The following is a 17,932-nucleotide window of genomic DNA, read 5'->3' on the forward strand; positions in this document are numbered from 1 at the left end:
GTGCATAGCATTCTTAGGGGGAGGGTCAGCAGCTAAAAGTCGAGGTCCAGTAACGGGCAGGAAGGGTGATGAAGTCCTGCTTAGGTGTTAGCTAATAAGTTAAAGGGCACGACCTCTAGGGTAGTGATCTCAGACCTGCTACCCATGCTAGTGAGGCTAGAAATATGAACATAATACAGTTTAGCAAGTGGCTAAGGAGATAGTGCAGGAGGGAGGGTTTCAGATTTTTGGTCATTGGCTTCTCTTCCAGGGAACGTGAGGCCTGTACAAATAGGGCAGTGTGCACCAAACTTGAGGGGGATCAATATCCTTGATGGAAGGTTTGCTAGTGCTGCTCCAGGATAGGGGGGATGTGGAGTGGAGCAGGGTTAAATTGGAGTTGAGGAAGGAGGAAACCAAGATTTGGGGCATAGGGGACAACGAGGAAGGCTATCAAAGCTAGCAGCAGGATCTGGACCAGGTGAGGCTGAATTTAGAGTGCAGTTCTGGTCACTTAGCTATAGGAAAGATATAAGATTGAAAAGAGTACAGGGAAAATATTAATTGGTTATGTCTTTATTCCCTGGAGCATAGGAGAATGAGGAAAAATTTGATATAAGTGTACAAAATTATGAGGCGTATAGATAGGGCAAATGCAAGCTGGAGTTTTCCACTGAGATTAGGTGAGCCGAAAACTTGTGGTCATAGGTTAAGTGTGAAAGTTGAAATATCTGGGGAAACCTGGGGGGAAATTCTTCACTCAGAGGATGATACGAGTGTGGAATGAACTGTCAGCGGAAGTGTGGATGCAGGTTTGATTGCAACATTTAAGGGAGATTTGGATGGGTACTGGATGGGAGGGATATAGAGGGCTATGGTCCAGCTGAGGGTTGATGGGACAAGACAGAATAACAGCTCTGTGACTCTTATGACTATGATCTTGGTTCAGATAGGAATAAAGGACTACTTTAACTTACTGTTTTTACAATTTAAAGTTACAATATAAGCAACCTTGAGAAATACATGCCACTAACTCTGCATTACTGTTTAGTTATGTCATCTTTATACTGTAAAAGACCTATTCTGAAAATCAACAAGCTCCTCTGAAATCTTCAGCTATAACATGCGAACTAATGTTGACCCAAGCTTCAGTAGCAGCAATGAGCAAAATGTGGACAAAGGCTATTTAATGTCCTCAAAATCCTAGTCACGTACATGCTTCACATTTAATAGAAAAATCATCTATACAGGTCTGTTTTGAGCCTAGCTGTGCTTTAATCTCCACAAAGTCGAATTAACCATCAGTCATCTTCATCCTGAATATTTCTTCTGATTTGGGTTCCACCTTGATTCACAGGAGCAGAACAAAATAAGTTAGTTGTGTGCTTGTAATTCTTAGTGACCTTCATTACAAAATTTCATCTCTCCAGGATTAATTTAGAGAGACGTAATGTCTTGATTTTTTTGTTTTACAACTAATTCTGACTGGTTGCATTCACTACCTGGTTATTTATTTTTTGTACTATTTATTTATTTTTGTAATGTAGTTATTTTTGCCTTACACAGTACTACTGCTACAAAACAACAAATTCCATGATGTATGTCAGTGATAATAAACCTGGTTCTGCTCCTGATTTATTCCTCTGAGACATCAGGACTGAAAGCATCCTTACAACTGTGTTTGCTGCTTCCCTGCAGTACCTATTCTCTGCAACCTCCCTACTTCATTCTGGTTTCTGTTGTCTACATTCTCATGTCATGAATAGCTTATTTTACCCACGAGACTGACCTTCACTTTCAAAATAACCTCTTTTATCAGTTGTGGAATGTTCACTGTATGGTTCTGCACTGGAATTATTTTAATGATCACCTGAACTGGTGGGGAAGTGCTTTATACTTTTTATTATTTTGTTTATAAGGATTTTGATGCATAATCTTTTCAGTTTAAATCTGAAGAATAGAACAAAATAAACATTGCAGATTTGAAGCATGACTGGGGTAACAGTCTAACTCAATATGATTTAGCGATATGAGTCAGCTGCACCTTTCCTCATTCCCTGTCACGCCTACTGTTAAGCTTGAACACACGCGAGCTCATTACCCACGCGTCATCCATATCAGCGTGGGAAGGAGATCAGCTCCTCGAGCTTGCAAATGATGGTGGGCTGAAAAGTATGTTTGACATAACAGCTCTGCCAGCATTCTGGATCAAAGTCAAGGCTAAATATCCTGAGATAGCCACGAAAGCACTGAAAATGTTGCTTCCATTTCCAACATATCTCTGCAATGAATGCAACGAAAACTAAATTGCGGAATAGACTGGACATAAGGAACCCCTTTCGAGTATCGCTGTCTCCCACCACCCCTCGATGGGACCGTCTTGTTGCAGGGAAACAAGTATTCAGCCCAGGGCTCCCACTGATTTAGCGATATTGGTGCGTTGCAATGATTTTATATGTTCATACGGGGAAAATATGCGCTGTGTGTTTAATATCCAAACGTTACTTAAAATGTTATGATGCTATTGACTTATAAGTGACTGATATAACCATACAACAATTACAGCATGGAAACAGGCCATCTCTGCCCTTCTAGTCCGTGCCGAACGCTACTCTCACCTAGTCCCACCGACCTGTACTCAGCCCATAACCCTCCATTCCTTTCCTGTCCATATACCTATCCAATTTTTCTTTAAATGATAATATCATTTAATATGGTCATTGTAGTCTTTCTCGGGGTAAACACAACGTATTTGACTGCTACTCTTGTCCGTTGGCAACCCTACCCCACCCCCCTCCGGTCGGCCAGTCCGCAAGAATATTGTCAATATGAAACCAGTCCACAGTGCAAAAAAGGTTGGGGACCCCTGGTCTAACTGATTCAAAAATAAACCTGTTACTTATTGCATCTTTGTTTATTTGAGCTGTGGTATGTTTGCTCAGATCATAATTGCGCTCTGGGGATAACTTGTACTTATTTCTTTAAGTTAAAGTCAATGTTCTATAGATGGTGAAGATAATATTCAGCAATATGTTAATGATGTGTAATAATTTCAGTTAAAATGCAACCTGCAAATGAATAATCAGTTGCAGTTCTTATTAAAACGTGCAAGTGGATACTTCCTCATACAGAATATATTTAGGATGCAAGTTTTGGACTGGACAATGTTCAATATTGATATTTGACAAATTAATATTTGATATTTCCACTTTGGGAAAGAGACTCTGTCTACCCTATCTGTGCCTCTCCATTTTATGTTAGATTACCCTTCTGCCTTCAATGTTACAGACAAAATAATTCATGTTTAACCAGCCTCACCTTACAACTAATGCACTCCAATCCAGACAGCATCCAATTGAATCTTATGTATATGTTAAGAGTAATTTCAGCCATGGTCTTGGTTTATTACTGGCACTTATCCTCTCTGTTATACTCCCAAGTGTTTAAAAGTATTAAAATAAACAATTTATGTTTTACTGAATTGTGCGCTACTTTATTTTGAGGATTATACAAATATGGTATGATATTTATCATACATTTATAGTATTTTTGCATTCAGTAGCACTCCTAACCTATATCTAAATTCAAACAAAGTGAACTTTATTTTATTAGTGTTAATTAAAAATATAACACGGGCATTGCATCTAATTTCAATACTCAAGATATAGAAAGGAGATTATAGATATTACCTTTTGACTCAATGATGCTGCGTGATCAAGTTCCCGTAAAATCAGGTCAAGTTTTGCAATAAATTGAGTAACATTATCTTGCCATCACACTTTTTTTTTAATGGCATTAATTTTATCCATTGTGGCTTTCATCGGCAAGGACAGGTGTTATTTTATATTTCCAGCTGCCTTGCAAATTTAAATAGAGGAGCCTGTCAATATTTGAGGTGTGGCCTCACCAGTACCATACACAATTCTAACAATACTTCTGTATATTTCAGCTTCAGCTCGCTTATAAAAGCCAATGTGCATTTGCCTCCAGTTTTTCTGCCTTTAATCTGCCTTTAGGTTCCTCGTACCCAAATGCATAATCTTATACTTGCCCACATTAAACTTTATTTGCTAAGTTTTCACCCGTTCACTCAACCTATAGATATCCTGTTGTAGAGCGAAATTCTCCTTGCAGTATACCCTCCCGGTTATTACAGTATCAACAAACTTCAATGCCCATGCTTTGGCCCCTCTTTCAGGTTATTAAGATAAAATGCCAGGAACTGATTTTTGGAGCATTCCACTACCTAACACAGTTGAGCCTGGAAAAAAAAAACAATATTCCATTTTCTGTTCTTGATATTAACATATTGGGGTTGGTTCTTTTCATGGAACTGTTTCAGACAAAATCAAGAATTTATATGATGGGTCCAGTTAATGATATGTTTAAAATGTTGATGGAATGGTTCTTTGTGATGATGGAATATCAAATGTAAATCAGTTAATATTTATGATGATGTTTACCCTTATTTAAGTGTAAAAAGAAACATCTGCCACACATGAACCCATACTTGAATGTTTGTTTCAGATGCTCCTACAAGCAGACATGAACTCTTTAATTTTATGATGATTTGTGAATCATCAGTAAGTATCTTAGGCTTTTAGGCTTCTTGGAGAAATCTTTAGGTTGTGTTGGTTGTTAACACAAAAGATTAATTTCACTGTATGTTTCAGTGTTCATGTGATAAATGAATGTTGAATCTTGATCTTGACCCAATTTCTATTTGAATCCAATTTCCAGCATCCTTCCAAGTAATAAAAAAATTCCTTTAAAAATAATTATGTACCTTGCTGGTTTCCAAGCAATCTTCCATGATCTGTAGCAAAATGACTGAAAATGGGTTGGTTCCAATTGTAAGCATCATTGCATGGTCTAGCATGTGAAATATTTGATCAGTGTTTCGACTTGGATTTGCGAAAATACATAGGGACCTTGTTTGGTGTTCTGAATGTTTATGAACGAATGAGAGCACAAGTGGAATTGGAACCACAAGGGGTCATTATAGCATTACCTATAGAGAAATACATGACTGACCATGTTGCTCAACTATGATGTTGGGATGCATCCCTACCTTCTCCACTCCTTCACATTGCCCTATCGGGAACTTTGCATGCACTACTGCTTTCACTATTGCTGCATGCTGCCTTGTTAGGAACCTCATACAAAACTGCACCCTTCACACTACTGTGCTGGGTGACTGATGTCAACCCTTACCATTACTGGTTCTCCTACCTTGAATTTACCAGCTCACTGCTTGGTTTGGAATCAGCCATCGAGGTGACGTACAGCAACTGCTTACGAGGGCTGGTGTAATGCAAACAAGAATGAGCAGTGCAGAGCTGCAGGACCAAGGACTGTACTTGCACTGGCTGACATTGGTGGAAATGGTCAACAGCTGTTCAAGAGCACAAGACCACGAGCTCATTGTTGTGGGAGCGCAAGTGGAAGGTGGTGACTCACATCAGATTCCTTGCACTGTATGGGGAAGGCAGGATTTTGCACCAGGTTCCTAGCATAGCAACGTGCTGCTTGGATGGGTGTTTTCAGTGGGATACCTGTGATATCTGGGCTAGAAAACTATGAGAATTGTAATAAATTTAACACTAAACCAGTCAAACTTTCCACCCCAAATCAATTACAGATCAGAATCTCTCTGTATTTTAATGCATTTTTTAAGCTTTTCTGTATCGTTCACCCAACACCTCTGATTTGTTGAGTTTTCCATGCCTTTCTGTCCTTCCTACGGACAACCTTATTTAAAATGGTATTGAGGTAAGTGGCCTTTCTGTGTCTAGTGTGAAAATCTTTGGTGAGAATCTTCTATAAATGTCTTCTAAGTGTCAGAGATTTGTATGTAAATTTTCTTCAGTTTTCCATTTCTCTTGTCTCAATTGAAATGCCTTGGGTCATGGACCAAGTAGATTAATGTTCAGACCTCAATAAATTACACTCAACACAGATGCACAGATACCTAGTATCCATGTATGTCTTAACTCACTACTGTTTTAACATTTTTTTTTCTAAATCTTTTTCTTGCTCAAAGTTACTTGTGTCTGTGCTGCCCTGGGTTCACATTCATTAAGCTCACTCATTTATCTCTGCAAAGGAGTAAGATGTGCAGCTCCTAGGTCTCATCCAAGACAGAATTAGATGACGGCTAAACAGGATTTGGTTTTATTTTGTACCTTGTCCTGGTGAAGGATCTCGGCCCTAGATGTTTATTCCTCTATGGATGCTGCCTGACCTGCTGAGTTCCTGCAGCATTTTGTGTGTGCTGCTCTGAAGTTCCAGTATTTGAAGAACCTTTTGTGTTTATTTGTATTGTTTAATTACCCTGCTCAATAAAACCCGAGAGCGCCGAGTCTTCAATTTCACCAGCAAATATTGTTTCCTTAAATCTGGTTATATTATTTTGTGATACAGTATTAATGCTTTGTGTAATTCCAGCATGATACAGGTTTCCCCTGCTATCCGAAGGTAGAGCGTTCCTATGAAACAGTTCGTAAGCCGGAGTGTCATAAGGTGAATAAGCAATTGCTATTTATTAATATGGGAAAAATTCTTGAGCGTTCCCAGACCCAAAAAATAACCTACAAAATCATGCCAAATAACACATAAAGCCTAAAATAACAGTAACATATAGTAAAAGTAGGAATGATATAATAAATACACAGCCTATATAAAGTAGAAATACTTTTCTGCAGCACTGTCTAGCACAGCGAAAATCTCACAGCAGCACTCTCGGCAGAAACACGGCGCAAGCGCGCTCGGCAGAAACACTCTCTCCAGTAACCTTTAAGCTATGAAGCTGCCAAATCATACCAAATAACACATAAAAATACACAGCCTATATAAAGTAGAAATAATGTATGTACATTGTAGTTTCACTTACCGGAATCCGGAAGACTCCAATAAATTGCAGTTTCATCACAGTTAAACACTTATACGAATACAGGTTTCCCCCGCCATCCGAAGGTAGAGCATTCCTATGAAATGGTTCGTAAGCCGAAATGTCATAAAGCGATGAAGCAATTACATTTGTTTATACGGGAAAATTTTGTGAGCCTTCGCAGACCCAAAAATAACCTACCAAATCATGCCAAATAACACATAAAACCTAAAACAACAGTAACTTATAGTAAAAGCAGGAATGATATGATAAATACACAGCCTATATAAAGTAGAAATACTTCTCCACAATCATTACTGCACTGTTCTCTGTACCGAAAATCTCACGCAAGCGCCGTCGGCAGAAAATCTCACGCAAGCGCTGTCCAGTAACCTTTAAGCTATGAAGCTGCCAAATCATACCAAATAACACGTAAAAATACAGAGCCTATATAAAGTAGAAATAATGTATGTACAGTGTAGTATCACTTACTGGAATCGGGACAGCGCCGAGCACACTGATGATGGTGTGTTAGACTGAGTCGTTGCAGGTTGGGTGGTGCAGTGGCCCCCACCCTCCAGGCCACCGAGCGATACATTGCCGCTAAGCATGCAGGGGTGCAGCGGTAGCCAGGAGGCACTCAGCACATCTTTAAGAAAAAAGCCGAAATAAACATGCTAATTAATTAGGTGCCGCCCGGCACATAATTGTCAGCCCAGATCAGTGTCGACTTCCAACTGCGTCATCTCTGATCTGGGCCGACAATTACGTGTCGGGCAGCATCTAATTAATTAGCATGTTTATTTTGGCTTTTTTCTTAAAGACGTGCTGTGTGCCTCCCGGCTACTGCTGCATTCTCCGCGAATCGGTATCTGTCCGTGGCCCGGGGATTGGGGTGATGGGACACTGGGGTGTCATCTCGTCATCATCTGTTTCCATTAGGGCAGGCAGGTCATCTTCTATCTCTGCCCGCCTCGATGTCGAAGGTCAAAGTTTGTCATCTGCTGTGGCTGATGTGGAAGGCTTGCTTGACTGCTGAGCCTCGTGCATTTTTCTATCACACAGTTCTTTGTAAGGACTCAAACCATCTTGCAAATATCCCCTAAACCTACGTACCCTTTCAAAATTAAAGTCGTACTTTATCATTGCAGCGAAAGTCCCATGCGGTTGCTTCACGTTCAGTCTGCTATTGCATTCGGTTTCGATTGTTATCCTTTCTTCTTCCAATTGCATCAGCTCTTCATCTATCAGTTCTTGGTCATGGGATGTCAAAACCTCTTCAACATCATCTTCGTCAGCTTCCACAAGCCAAACTCACTTTGTCCTTGCTTCGTTCACCACGATCGAAACGCTTAATTATGTCTAGTTTTACGCTGTGTAACACCCTTACAAGCTCTTTTGGGCTTTTCCGATACCATAGAACTCATCTTGCAAACGGCTGCTCACAGAGACGTGTTTAAGCAATGCCGGCGAGAATGCAGTTCCGAATCCGGGGAGAGCAGCTGCTCAGGGTGTGCGCTGATTTTTTTTTCGTAACAGTGAAAACACCTTCTGAAAGCGAAAACCGGGTACTAATTAGGTCTTTCGTAACAGTGAGGTTTCGTAAAGCAAACTTTCAAAAAGCGGGGGACACCTGTAACCACTTTCTGTAATTATTTTCTTCAGTTCTGCTAGGAACTTTTTGGCAGTTTCAGTATCAGCCGAAGCACTCTCTCCAGTAAACGTTAAACTATGAAGCTGCTCTTGCCTCAGAAACCAATCAAGCCACCCATGACTACCTTCACATTCCACTTTTGCGACACTTTCATCACCATTGTCCAGTGCTTTCTGTTTCGGCGTATTAAAAAGACTGACTGATTTCTCCTTAAGTATAAGAAAACTTAACGGAACACCACGCTTTGTACACCCATCAATCCACTCAAGCAATAGACTTTCCATTTTATCCATTATTGGATGCCGACTAAGAGAGACCACTTGCCTCAAGCAGGACCAACAGTAACATCGGCAGCTTTCAAAATTCTTTCTCTCTGCATATAAATAGTGCGAATGGTGGACGCAGGCAAGTTCAACGCGCAGACAGTGTCCTTACTTCATTCACCACGATCGAAACGCTTAACTATGTCTAGTTTTACGCTAAGTGTAACACCCTTACGAGCTCTTTTAGGCTTTTCCGATACCTTAGAACTCATCTTGCTAACGGATGCACAAAATAAATCGAGATAAAGCGCGTGTTTAAGCAACGGCAGCTAGAATGCAGTTACGGGGGAGCAGCGTGGCTGTTCGGGCGCGCGCTACCTTTTTCTGTAACAGTGAAAACACCTTCTGTTAGCGAAAACAGGTAACTAATGTAGGTCTTTCGTAACAGCGAGGTGTCGTAAAGCGAACGTTTGGAAGACGGGGGCCACCTGTATACGAAGTTAGTTTGTTTTCTTACTTGATTTATGATATAATCAGACATAATCCATTCATCACAATTGCATGCTAAATCCTTTTGATTTAATACAGGAAGAAAAGCTGGAAGTACTCAGTAGGCCAGGCTGCAACAGTAGAAAGAAAAACAGCTGGTATTTCAGGTTGAGAAGTGGTTTCTGTAACAAAAGATTCTTCTTGACTGACATTTTAGCTGTACTTTTTCTCTGACAGGTGCAACTTGACCTGCTGAGTATTTCCAGAATTTTCAGTTTTTTTTCCTGATTTATAGCATCTGCAAGTTTTAAAAATTTTCACTGAATGTCTTTGATTAGTAACCACTGTGTTGAAGTGACCATTCAATTGCATTAATAGTGCTCTAATATCTGAGTTAGTACCACTTCAGAGAATTGAGCACTGTTCAAACTGACACTCTGGTGCATTAGAGCTTGTCCAACACTAAGGGAGGTACTGCCTTTCAGAAGATAGAGTACTTTTTAGCTGAGGCATTGTCTCAGATGATATTTTAAGAGAGGTGGAAGTAATCAAAAGTTCCTGAGGCCAATTTTAAGCTTAAGTCAACATTAAAACAGATCATAATCATACTGGCTCTAATTTGTCCAAATTTGTTGTCTTTGTTCCCACGGAAAAACAAGTCACAACATTGTAATAGTTGTGAAGCATTTGGGATATCCTGTAAAAGGTGCTCAGTAAATACAAGTTATTTCTCTTCTATATGTAAAAGATTCTAAATTTTAGAAATGTCTTTGCAAGAGAAGAAATCAAGTGAAATCCTGTCAACACACACAAAAAATGCTGGTGTCAGGCAGCATCTATAGGAAGAGGTACAGTTGATGTTTCGGGCCGAGACCCTTCGTCAGGACGGCATTCACTGGATGTCTAAATAAATGTTTAACATCACTACATGGAATCACATACAGATTTATTGTAAAATTTCATGTTTTAATGCCTACATTGCAATGTGGTAATGATAGCTTTCTTTTAAAAAATACAATGTGAGGATTGAATTTAGTGAACAAGTACAATAAGTATTCACTCCGTGTTTCATGACTCTTGGATGTCTGAAACTGCTTTACAACAAGGAGATTTTTGTTGATTATTTTATTTAGAGGTACAGCGTGGAACAGGCTGTTCTGGCCCACCAAACCGTGCTGCGCAGCAGCCCACTAATTTAACCCTGGCCTAATCACAGGACAATATACAATAACCAATTAACCTTCTAACCGGTTAACCAATCTTTGGATTGGGGGAGGAAACCAATGGGCAGAGGAAACCCACATGGATGTGGGAAGGATGTACCAAACTTTCTTACAGAAGATGGTGGACTTGAACTCCATACTTTGATGGCGTGAGCTGTAATAATGTCATGCTAAACATTATTTGGCTCTCCCAGTGTTGGAATATAGAAAACACATGACACATTCCTAAGTTACATTTTATTGATTCTAGTTGACAGAACCTAGAAAATGCAAGTCTGATTTCAAATGGCTCTGTGATTTATTCACAATATTACATTTAGATTAGCAGTATAGCCTTGAGCTAAATTGATAAATGTGCATTCCATTTTCATCTGCCACCCCCAGAAAATGAATTTTTATAGTATTCAGTATTAGATAGCTACATAATAGCTGAACCATCTTGTTATTTTGATTTGTTGAAGTGACCCATTCTTATATATACATAGCCACTTTAATTTGCATATATCAGTTTAAAAGGTTTGTGCATTTTATTTCTTTTTATTTGGAGTGCTTTAAATGTTGTTATTTAGTGACACCAAGAGGTGGAATACAGAAGTGCAGTTCCAGCAAGTCAAACACTGGTCACTACAACTGTGCTGCACCAGAAGAGATCAGTGAATAGCTTTTTATTGTATTAAAATTAAATAAAAATGCCCCAAGCCCAGAACTTAGTGACATGTAATCTTAAATGTAGAGTTCTCTTTCTTTTATGAAGCTATTATTATACTTATGGTGAAAAGCAGAGGCACCAGTATGAACCTCTAGCGACCACTACTGGTCACATTCCACCAGAGACTGGGCTTCTCATTGCCATTCTCTGCCTCATATTTATATGGTAATTAAAACTGACATGACAAAATTGAGTCCTGTTTTCAGGACTTGCACTTTTGCTTATAATCTCCTGAGGAACCATGTTAATGCTTTCTGTAAGTACAAAATTAAATTGCTTTTAATTCAAAAATTGTTCATAGTAGCCATTTGCTATTTATTACAGCAATAAATCAATATAGCTCAAGCCCACTATGTCTGTGCCAACCATGTTGCTAATTTAAACCACATCTTTGTCTGAACGTGTTATATGGTAATTCACTGCCTGTTTATGTGTCTGTCTAAATTACTCTGTCCACTTGCACCATTTCCTGACAGCACGTTCCAAGCACCTACCACTCTCTGAGGGAAAAAAAACTTGCCACGTTAGTCTTTCACCTTAAAGCTATGCCCTCTAGTATTTGAAATTTCTACCCTGGGGAAAAGTCATACTTTCATCAGTGATGTGCTGGTGAACTTCTTCTGCACCCTCACAAAGTCTCCAAGTCCTCCTGAAATGTAGCAATGTGAACTGCACTCTATACTCCAAATGTGGCCTAATCAAAGTCTGATACAGCTGTAACATGACTTCTCAACTTTTATACTCAATTCACTGACCGAAGAAGAGAAATGTGTCATATGCCTACTTTACCGCCCCACATACATATGTTGCCACTATCAGTGAGATAGTGTATTAACTGTTATACGTTAATGCTCCTGTGTCCTGAAAAGGGATATAAGATTGCTGGTGTTTGTGGGACATAGTTTGAGAAAGATGAGTGAGTGCAAAGGAAAAAATTATGCCAACAAATCTTCTATTTTTTTTTCAGTGTTGTGTGCAAAAAGTCTGGCCAAGAAGGATTTTTTCAGTAAGTATTAAACTTTGGTGTCTATATTGTGGTTTCTGAGGAATAAAGCTTAATTATTCCATTAAGGAAAAGTGGGTCCAGAATTACTGTGTACCCAGTAATAGTTGGGAAACTAACCTTGTAAGTTAAAATTGCAACAGTTACCTTTGTTTCTATGTGAACTATTGCTTCAAATATGGAGTACTTTGGTAAAGTCTTATGAAGATCTGCTATTTAATAAGGAAGTGGATGTTCTGATGGAAGAGGGCTGGCATGTTTCAGGCCGCCATACATGCAGAAAGTGTCTGAAAAAATTTAGGTCATCTCCCGTATCTATAGGTTGAAATTCTGTTGTGTGAGGAAACTTGCCAAGCTAATTTTTGTGGAAAGGTTAATATTTCAATCAAATTAGGTCCATATCAAAACAAAACTCCATCGCTGAATATCCTCAAAGAAGATACTTGAATATTAAGAAATCGAGGAATACTATGTTAGTGCAGCAAAGTCGCACTATGGGAAAAGATTAGGCACAATCATTTCTAATTGTTAAAGAGGCATGAAGGCTGAATGATCATATATACTTATGTTCATTGTGCACAATGTGGCCACCAGTACTAGTGACCCTGAAAAAATTACAGTTACCTCTCATATGTTACATGATATGGCAATCATGGAAAAGGCTTCCAATGAACAGTTGCTTAATTATTTTGTATTGTTAGATTTAACAGTTCAAATGGAACCCCAAATTCTGCTCTTTACCGATTCAAGTGACTTTAAAAGAGCAGTGAGCCTCACACCAAATCATAAAATTGCATTTTATGATGATGTCAGGTATACCTATCTCAGCTATAACTGTGGCTGGTGAGTGACAGTAGCAGCCAGCCAAGGTGGCCTCAAAGTGGTTGTCTCACCTAGGTCGAGGAAGGAGCTTTAAAAATCAGTGCCTCATAGCCTTTTTTTCAGCGCTTGAAATACCGTCTATTTGTAGTTCAAAGGTGAAAAGTAAAGGTGTGTTCACCCACGTTAAGGGGCCGGCTGGTGGCATAGTGGCATCATTGCTGGACTTCGGAACGAAGTTCGAATCCATCCGGCTCCCTTGCACGCTTTCCATCCGTGCTGGGTTGAGCGTCGAGCTAGCAACTCGGCCTCGTAAAAATAAGAAAGCCTGCTAAAAAAAACGCCATAATGACAGCGTCCCGATGACTCCACTCGGAGTTAAGGGCTTTCTTCTTCTTCTTCACCCAGGTTAAGGAAGCTTTAACAATCAGTGCTTCATAGCTATTTTTTCAGAGCTTGAAGAGCCACCAGTCTGAGTTCAAGATTCAGTAGCAAGGTGAAACGAAAATAAGGCAGGGCAAGTAGAGCTGCTGTTGCATGAGTGTGACAATGTCAGAGTGGGGAGACTTTTGGCTTTGGCTCAACAGGCTTGGGTAACAAAAGTATCAGGTAAGCTTTTCCATACTCATTCATCATCTGTTAGTGTATAGTTAGGGTAGTAAGAATGGCTCTAGGTATTGTGTTTTGTTCTGTGTGTGGGATGTGGGAATGTTGGGAGACCTCCAGACTCCCAGATAACTACGTCTGTATCAGTTGCACCGAGCTGCAGCTCCTCAGAGAAAGTGTTAAAGAACTGGAGCTGCATCTTGATGATTCTCGGCCCATAAGGGAAACTGGGGTGATGATAGATAGGAGCTACAGAGCGGTTATACAAGGCTGCTGAATGGGTGACTGTCAAGAGATAGAAGGGAAATAGGCATCCAGTACTGAGTACCTCTGTGGCCGTTCCCCTCAATAACAAGTATATCGTTTTGGTTACTGATGGGGTGGGGGAGTGGAAATGACCTACCAGAGCCTAGCTGCAGCGACATGGTGTCTGGCACTGGGTCTGGAGCTGTGGCTCAAAAGGGAAGGGGGCAGAGAAGGAATGCAGTGCTGGTAGGAGGTTCCATCGTTAGGGGAGTAGATTGGAGAGTTTGTGGACGCAATAGAGAGACCTAGGTAGTATGTTGCCTCCCAGGTGCCGGAATTGGGGACATCTCGGATCATATCCACAACATTCTAAAAAGGGAGAGGTAGCAGCCAGATGTCTTGGTACGTATTGGTGCCGATGACATAGGAAGGAAATGAGAGGTGGTCCTAAAGAGAGAATTTAGAGAGCTAGGTAGAAAGCTGAAAAGCAGGACCTCAAGGGTAGCGATCACTGGATTGCTGCCTGTGCCATATGCCAGCGAGAGCAAGAATAGGATGATTTGGCAGACGAATGCATGGCTCAGAAACGTGCAGGTGAAAGGTGAAAATCATTGGGATCTTTTCTGCGGTAAGTAGACCTGTACAAAAGGGATGGACTACACCTGAACCCAATGGGGGGTGGGGGGAGCCAATATTCTTGCCGGCAGTTTTGCTGGAGCTCTTTAAACTCAGGGAGGGGTTTAAACTAATTTGGCAGGGTGATGGGAAACAGAGTGATTGGGCAGAGGATAGGGATGTCACTTTACAAGCAGATGTAGCATAGAGTGAGACTATCAGGAAGGACAGCTGATGATTGGGCAAAATTGTGGTCATTTGGATGAGTTGCATTGTAAAAGAGGGACAAAATTGAAAAGGATGACAAATACAGGACTGAAGGTGTTATATTTGAATGCACACAATAAATGAAATAAGGTACTGTAGATGATCTTGTAGCACAGTTAAAGATGTTTAGGTTTGACCTTGTGAGTATCGCAGAGCCATGGCTGGAGGATGATTGTAGTTGGGAGCTTAATATCGAAGGATACATAATCCATCAAAAGGGCTGGGCTGGCAGGTATGTAGAGGGGCTGGGGTGCCTCTGTTAGTAAAAAATGAAATCAAATCCTTGGAAAGAGCTGACATGGGATCAAAAGACAGAATCCTTATGGGTAGAGCTAAAAAAACTGCAAGGGTAAGAAGGCACTGATGGAAGCCTTTTCCTGGACTCTGAACAGTAGCCGTGACGTGGTTTACAAATCACAGCAGGAGATTGAAAAAGCATATTAAATAGACAATGGGGTTAGTCATGGGGTTTTCAATATGCAGATAGATTGGGAAAATCAATTTGTTGCTGGTGTCATAAGGTGGTGGCTGGGAACAGGCCCAAGTGCAAGACACAGACACTGAAGTACTAGGGACAGGACTAGGGTACAGGGTGAGGGCTAGGACATGGACATGAAAACCGGGAACCCGGAACAGGACAGGACAAAAAAGCTAGGAGCCCGGGCTTGGACTCTGAGCCAGAGACTGGATAAGGACCAGAACCTGGGTCTTGCCTCTGGCTGAGACCCCAGAACTAGGCAAGGACGTGACTTGGCTGGCAGGCAGGACGAGGCTGGAGTCTTCAGGCTTGGAGAGAGGCAAGGCTGGAGACCAGAGGTGAGGCAGGGCTGGAGACTTGGGGCGAGGCTTGGCTAGAGACTTGAGGCTTGGGGTCTTGAAGCTCCTCCTGGGCAGGGCGCAGATCTCCACCCGACAGAGGCAAGAGACAGGAAGGGTCAGAACCAACCGTAGGGTAACGGCAAGACGGCCTGGCTTACCCGACGGAGGCAAGGGACAGGAAGGGACAGAACCAACCGCAGGGTAACGGCAATACGGCCTGGCTTACCCAATGGAGGCAAGGGACAGGAAGGGACAGAACTGACCACAGGGTAACGGCAAGAGGGCCTGACTTACCCGGGGGAGGCAAAGGACAGGAAAGGAGCTAGGTACAGGGTGGTTCCAAGACAAGACTACAGGCGAGGCGAGAGTTACCGGCAAGACAAGGCAGGGCTTCAGGCGAGGAAACAGAAAGCAAGGGAAGGAATACAAGAAGTAAGGACAAGAACAATCCAGCAGCCACACCCTGGTCTCTGGAGGTATTTATGCAGCCAGCCCCAACAAGAATCAGCTGCCTCAATTAGTGCTCAACAGGAACAGAAACAGGGTAGACAGGAAAACCTGGAGCAAGGGTCAATGGACCGGACTGTGAACCGGAATGCGGACTTCGCGGACCGGACCATGACAGTTGGATCTCAAGAGAGAGAGAATTTGTGGAATACCCCCGAGATAGCTTTTTGGAGCAGCTTGTGGTTGAGCCCACTATCAGCAATTCTATTTTGGTGTTGTGTAATGAACCAGATATGATTAGGGGGCTTAAGGTAATGGAACCTTTAGGAAACAGTAATCATAATATGATTGAATTCACCCTGCCGTTTGAGAGGGAGAAGCTAAAGTTGGATCTATCAGTACTGAACTGGGGTAAAGGGAATCACAGAGGCATGAGAGAGGAGTTGGCCAAAGTTGATTGGAAGGGTACACTAGCAGGGATGATGGCAGTGAAGCAATTACTGGACTTTAACCATAGAACCATAGAAACTACAGCACAGAAACAGGCCCTTTGGCCCTTCTTGGCTGTGCCGAACCATTTTCTGCCTAGTCCCACTGACCTGCACACGGACCATATCCCTCCATACACCTCCCATCCATGTATCTGTCCAATTTATTCTTAAATGTTAAAAAAGAACCTGCATTTACCACCTCGTCTGGCAGCTCATTCCATACTCCCACCACTCTCTGTGTGAAGAAGCCCCCCCTAATGTTTCCTTTAAACTTTTCCTCCCTCATCCTTAACCCATGTCCTCTGGTTTTTTTTCTCCCCTTGCCTCAGTGGAAAAAGCCTGCTTGCATTCACTCTATCTACACCCATCATAATTTTATATACCTCTATCAAATCTCCCCTCATTCTTCTACGCTCCAGGAAATAAAGTCCTAACCTATTCAACCTTTCTCTGTAACTGAGTTTCTCGAGTCCCGGCAACATCCTTGTAAACCTTCTCTGCACTCTTTCAACCTTATTTATATCCTTCCTGTAATTTGGTGACCAAAACTGAACACAATACTCCAGATTCGGCCTCACCAATGCCTTATACAACCTCATCATAACATTCCAGCTCTTATACTCAATACTTCGATTAATAAAGGCCAATGTACCAGAAGCTCTCTTTACGACCCTATCTACCTGTGACGCCACTTTTAGGGGATTTTGTATCTGTATTCCCAGATCCCTCTGTTCCACTGCACTCCTCAGTGCCTTACCATTAACCCTGTATGTTCTACGTTGGTTTGTCCTTCCAACTTGCAATACCTCACACTTGTCAGTATTAAACTCCATCTGCCATTTTTCAACCCATTTTTCCAGCTGGTCCAAGTCCCTCTGCAGGCTCTGAAAACCTTCCTCACTGTCTACTACACCTCCAATCTTTGTATCATCAGCAAACTTGCTGATCCAATTTACCACATTATCATCCAGATCATTGATATAGATGACAAATAACAATGGACCCAGCACTGATCCCTGTGGCACACCACTAGTCACAGGCCTCCACTCAGAGAAGCAATTCTCTACCACCACTCTCTGGCTTCTTCCATCGAGCCAATGTCCAATCCAATTTACCACCTCTCCATGTATACCTAGCGACTGAATTTTCCTAACTAACCTCCCATGCGGGACCTTGTCAAAGGCCTTACTGAAGTCCATGTAGACAATATCCACTGCCTTCCCTTCATCCACTTTCCTGGTAACCTCCTCGAAAAACTCCAACAGATTGGTCAAACATGACCTACCACGCACAAAGCCATGTTGACTCTCCCTAATAAGCCCCTGTCTATCCAAATGCTTGTAGATTCTGTCTCTTAGTACTCCCTCCAATAACTTACCTACTACTGACATTAAACTCACTGGCCTATAATTT

The 17,932-nt window shown here is 41.4% G+C and overlaps 1 protein-coding gene across 8 annotated transcripts in view; it reads left to right on the plus strand.

Moving 5' to 3' along the window:
* The window catches only part of smurf1 (SMAD specific E3 ubiquitin protein ligase 1), a 159,033-nt gene that overhangs the window by 61,292 nt on the left and 79,809 nt on the right, over positions 1 to 17,932 (plus strand). For all 8 annotated transcript variants that reach the window (XM_072268676.1, XM_072268675.1, XM_072268677.1 and 5 more), the window contains exon 2: positions 12,174 to 12,212. In XM_072268676.1, coding sequence (XP_072124777.1) covers positions 12,174 to 12,212 — 39 coding nt within the window. The remainder of the gene's footprint in view (positions 1 to 12,173; positions 12,213 to 17,932) is intronic.

The sequence above is a fragment of the Mobula birostris genome, chromosome 9 (genome assembly GCF_030028105.1).
Source record: "Mobula birostris isolate sMobBir1 chromosome 9, sMobBir1.hap1, whole genome shotgun sequence".
Classification (NCBI taxonomy): Eukaryota; Metazoa; Chordata; class Chondrichthyes; order Myliobatiformes; family Myliobatidae; genus Mobula; species Mobula birostris.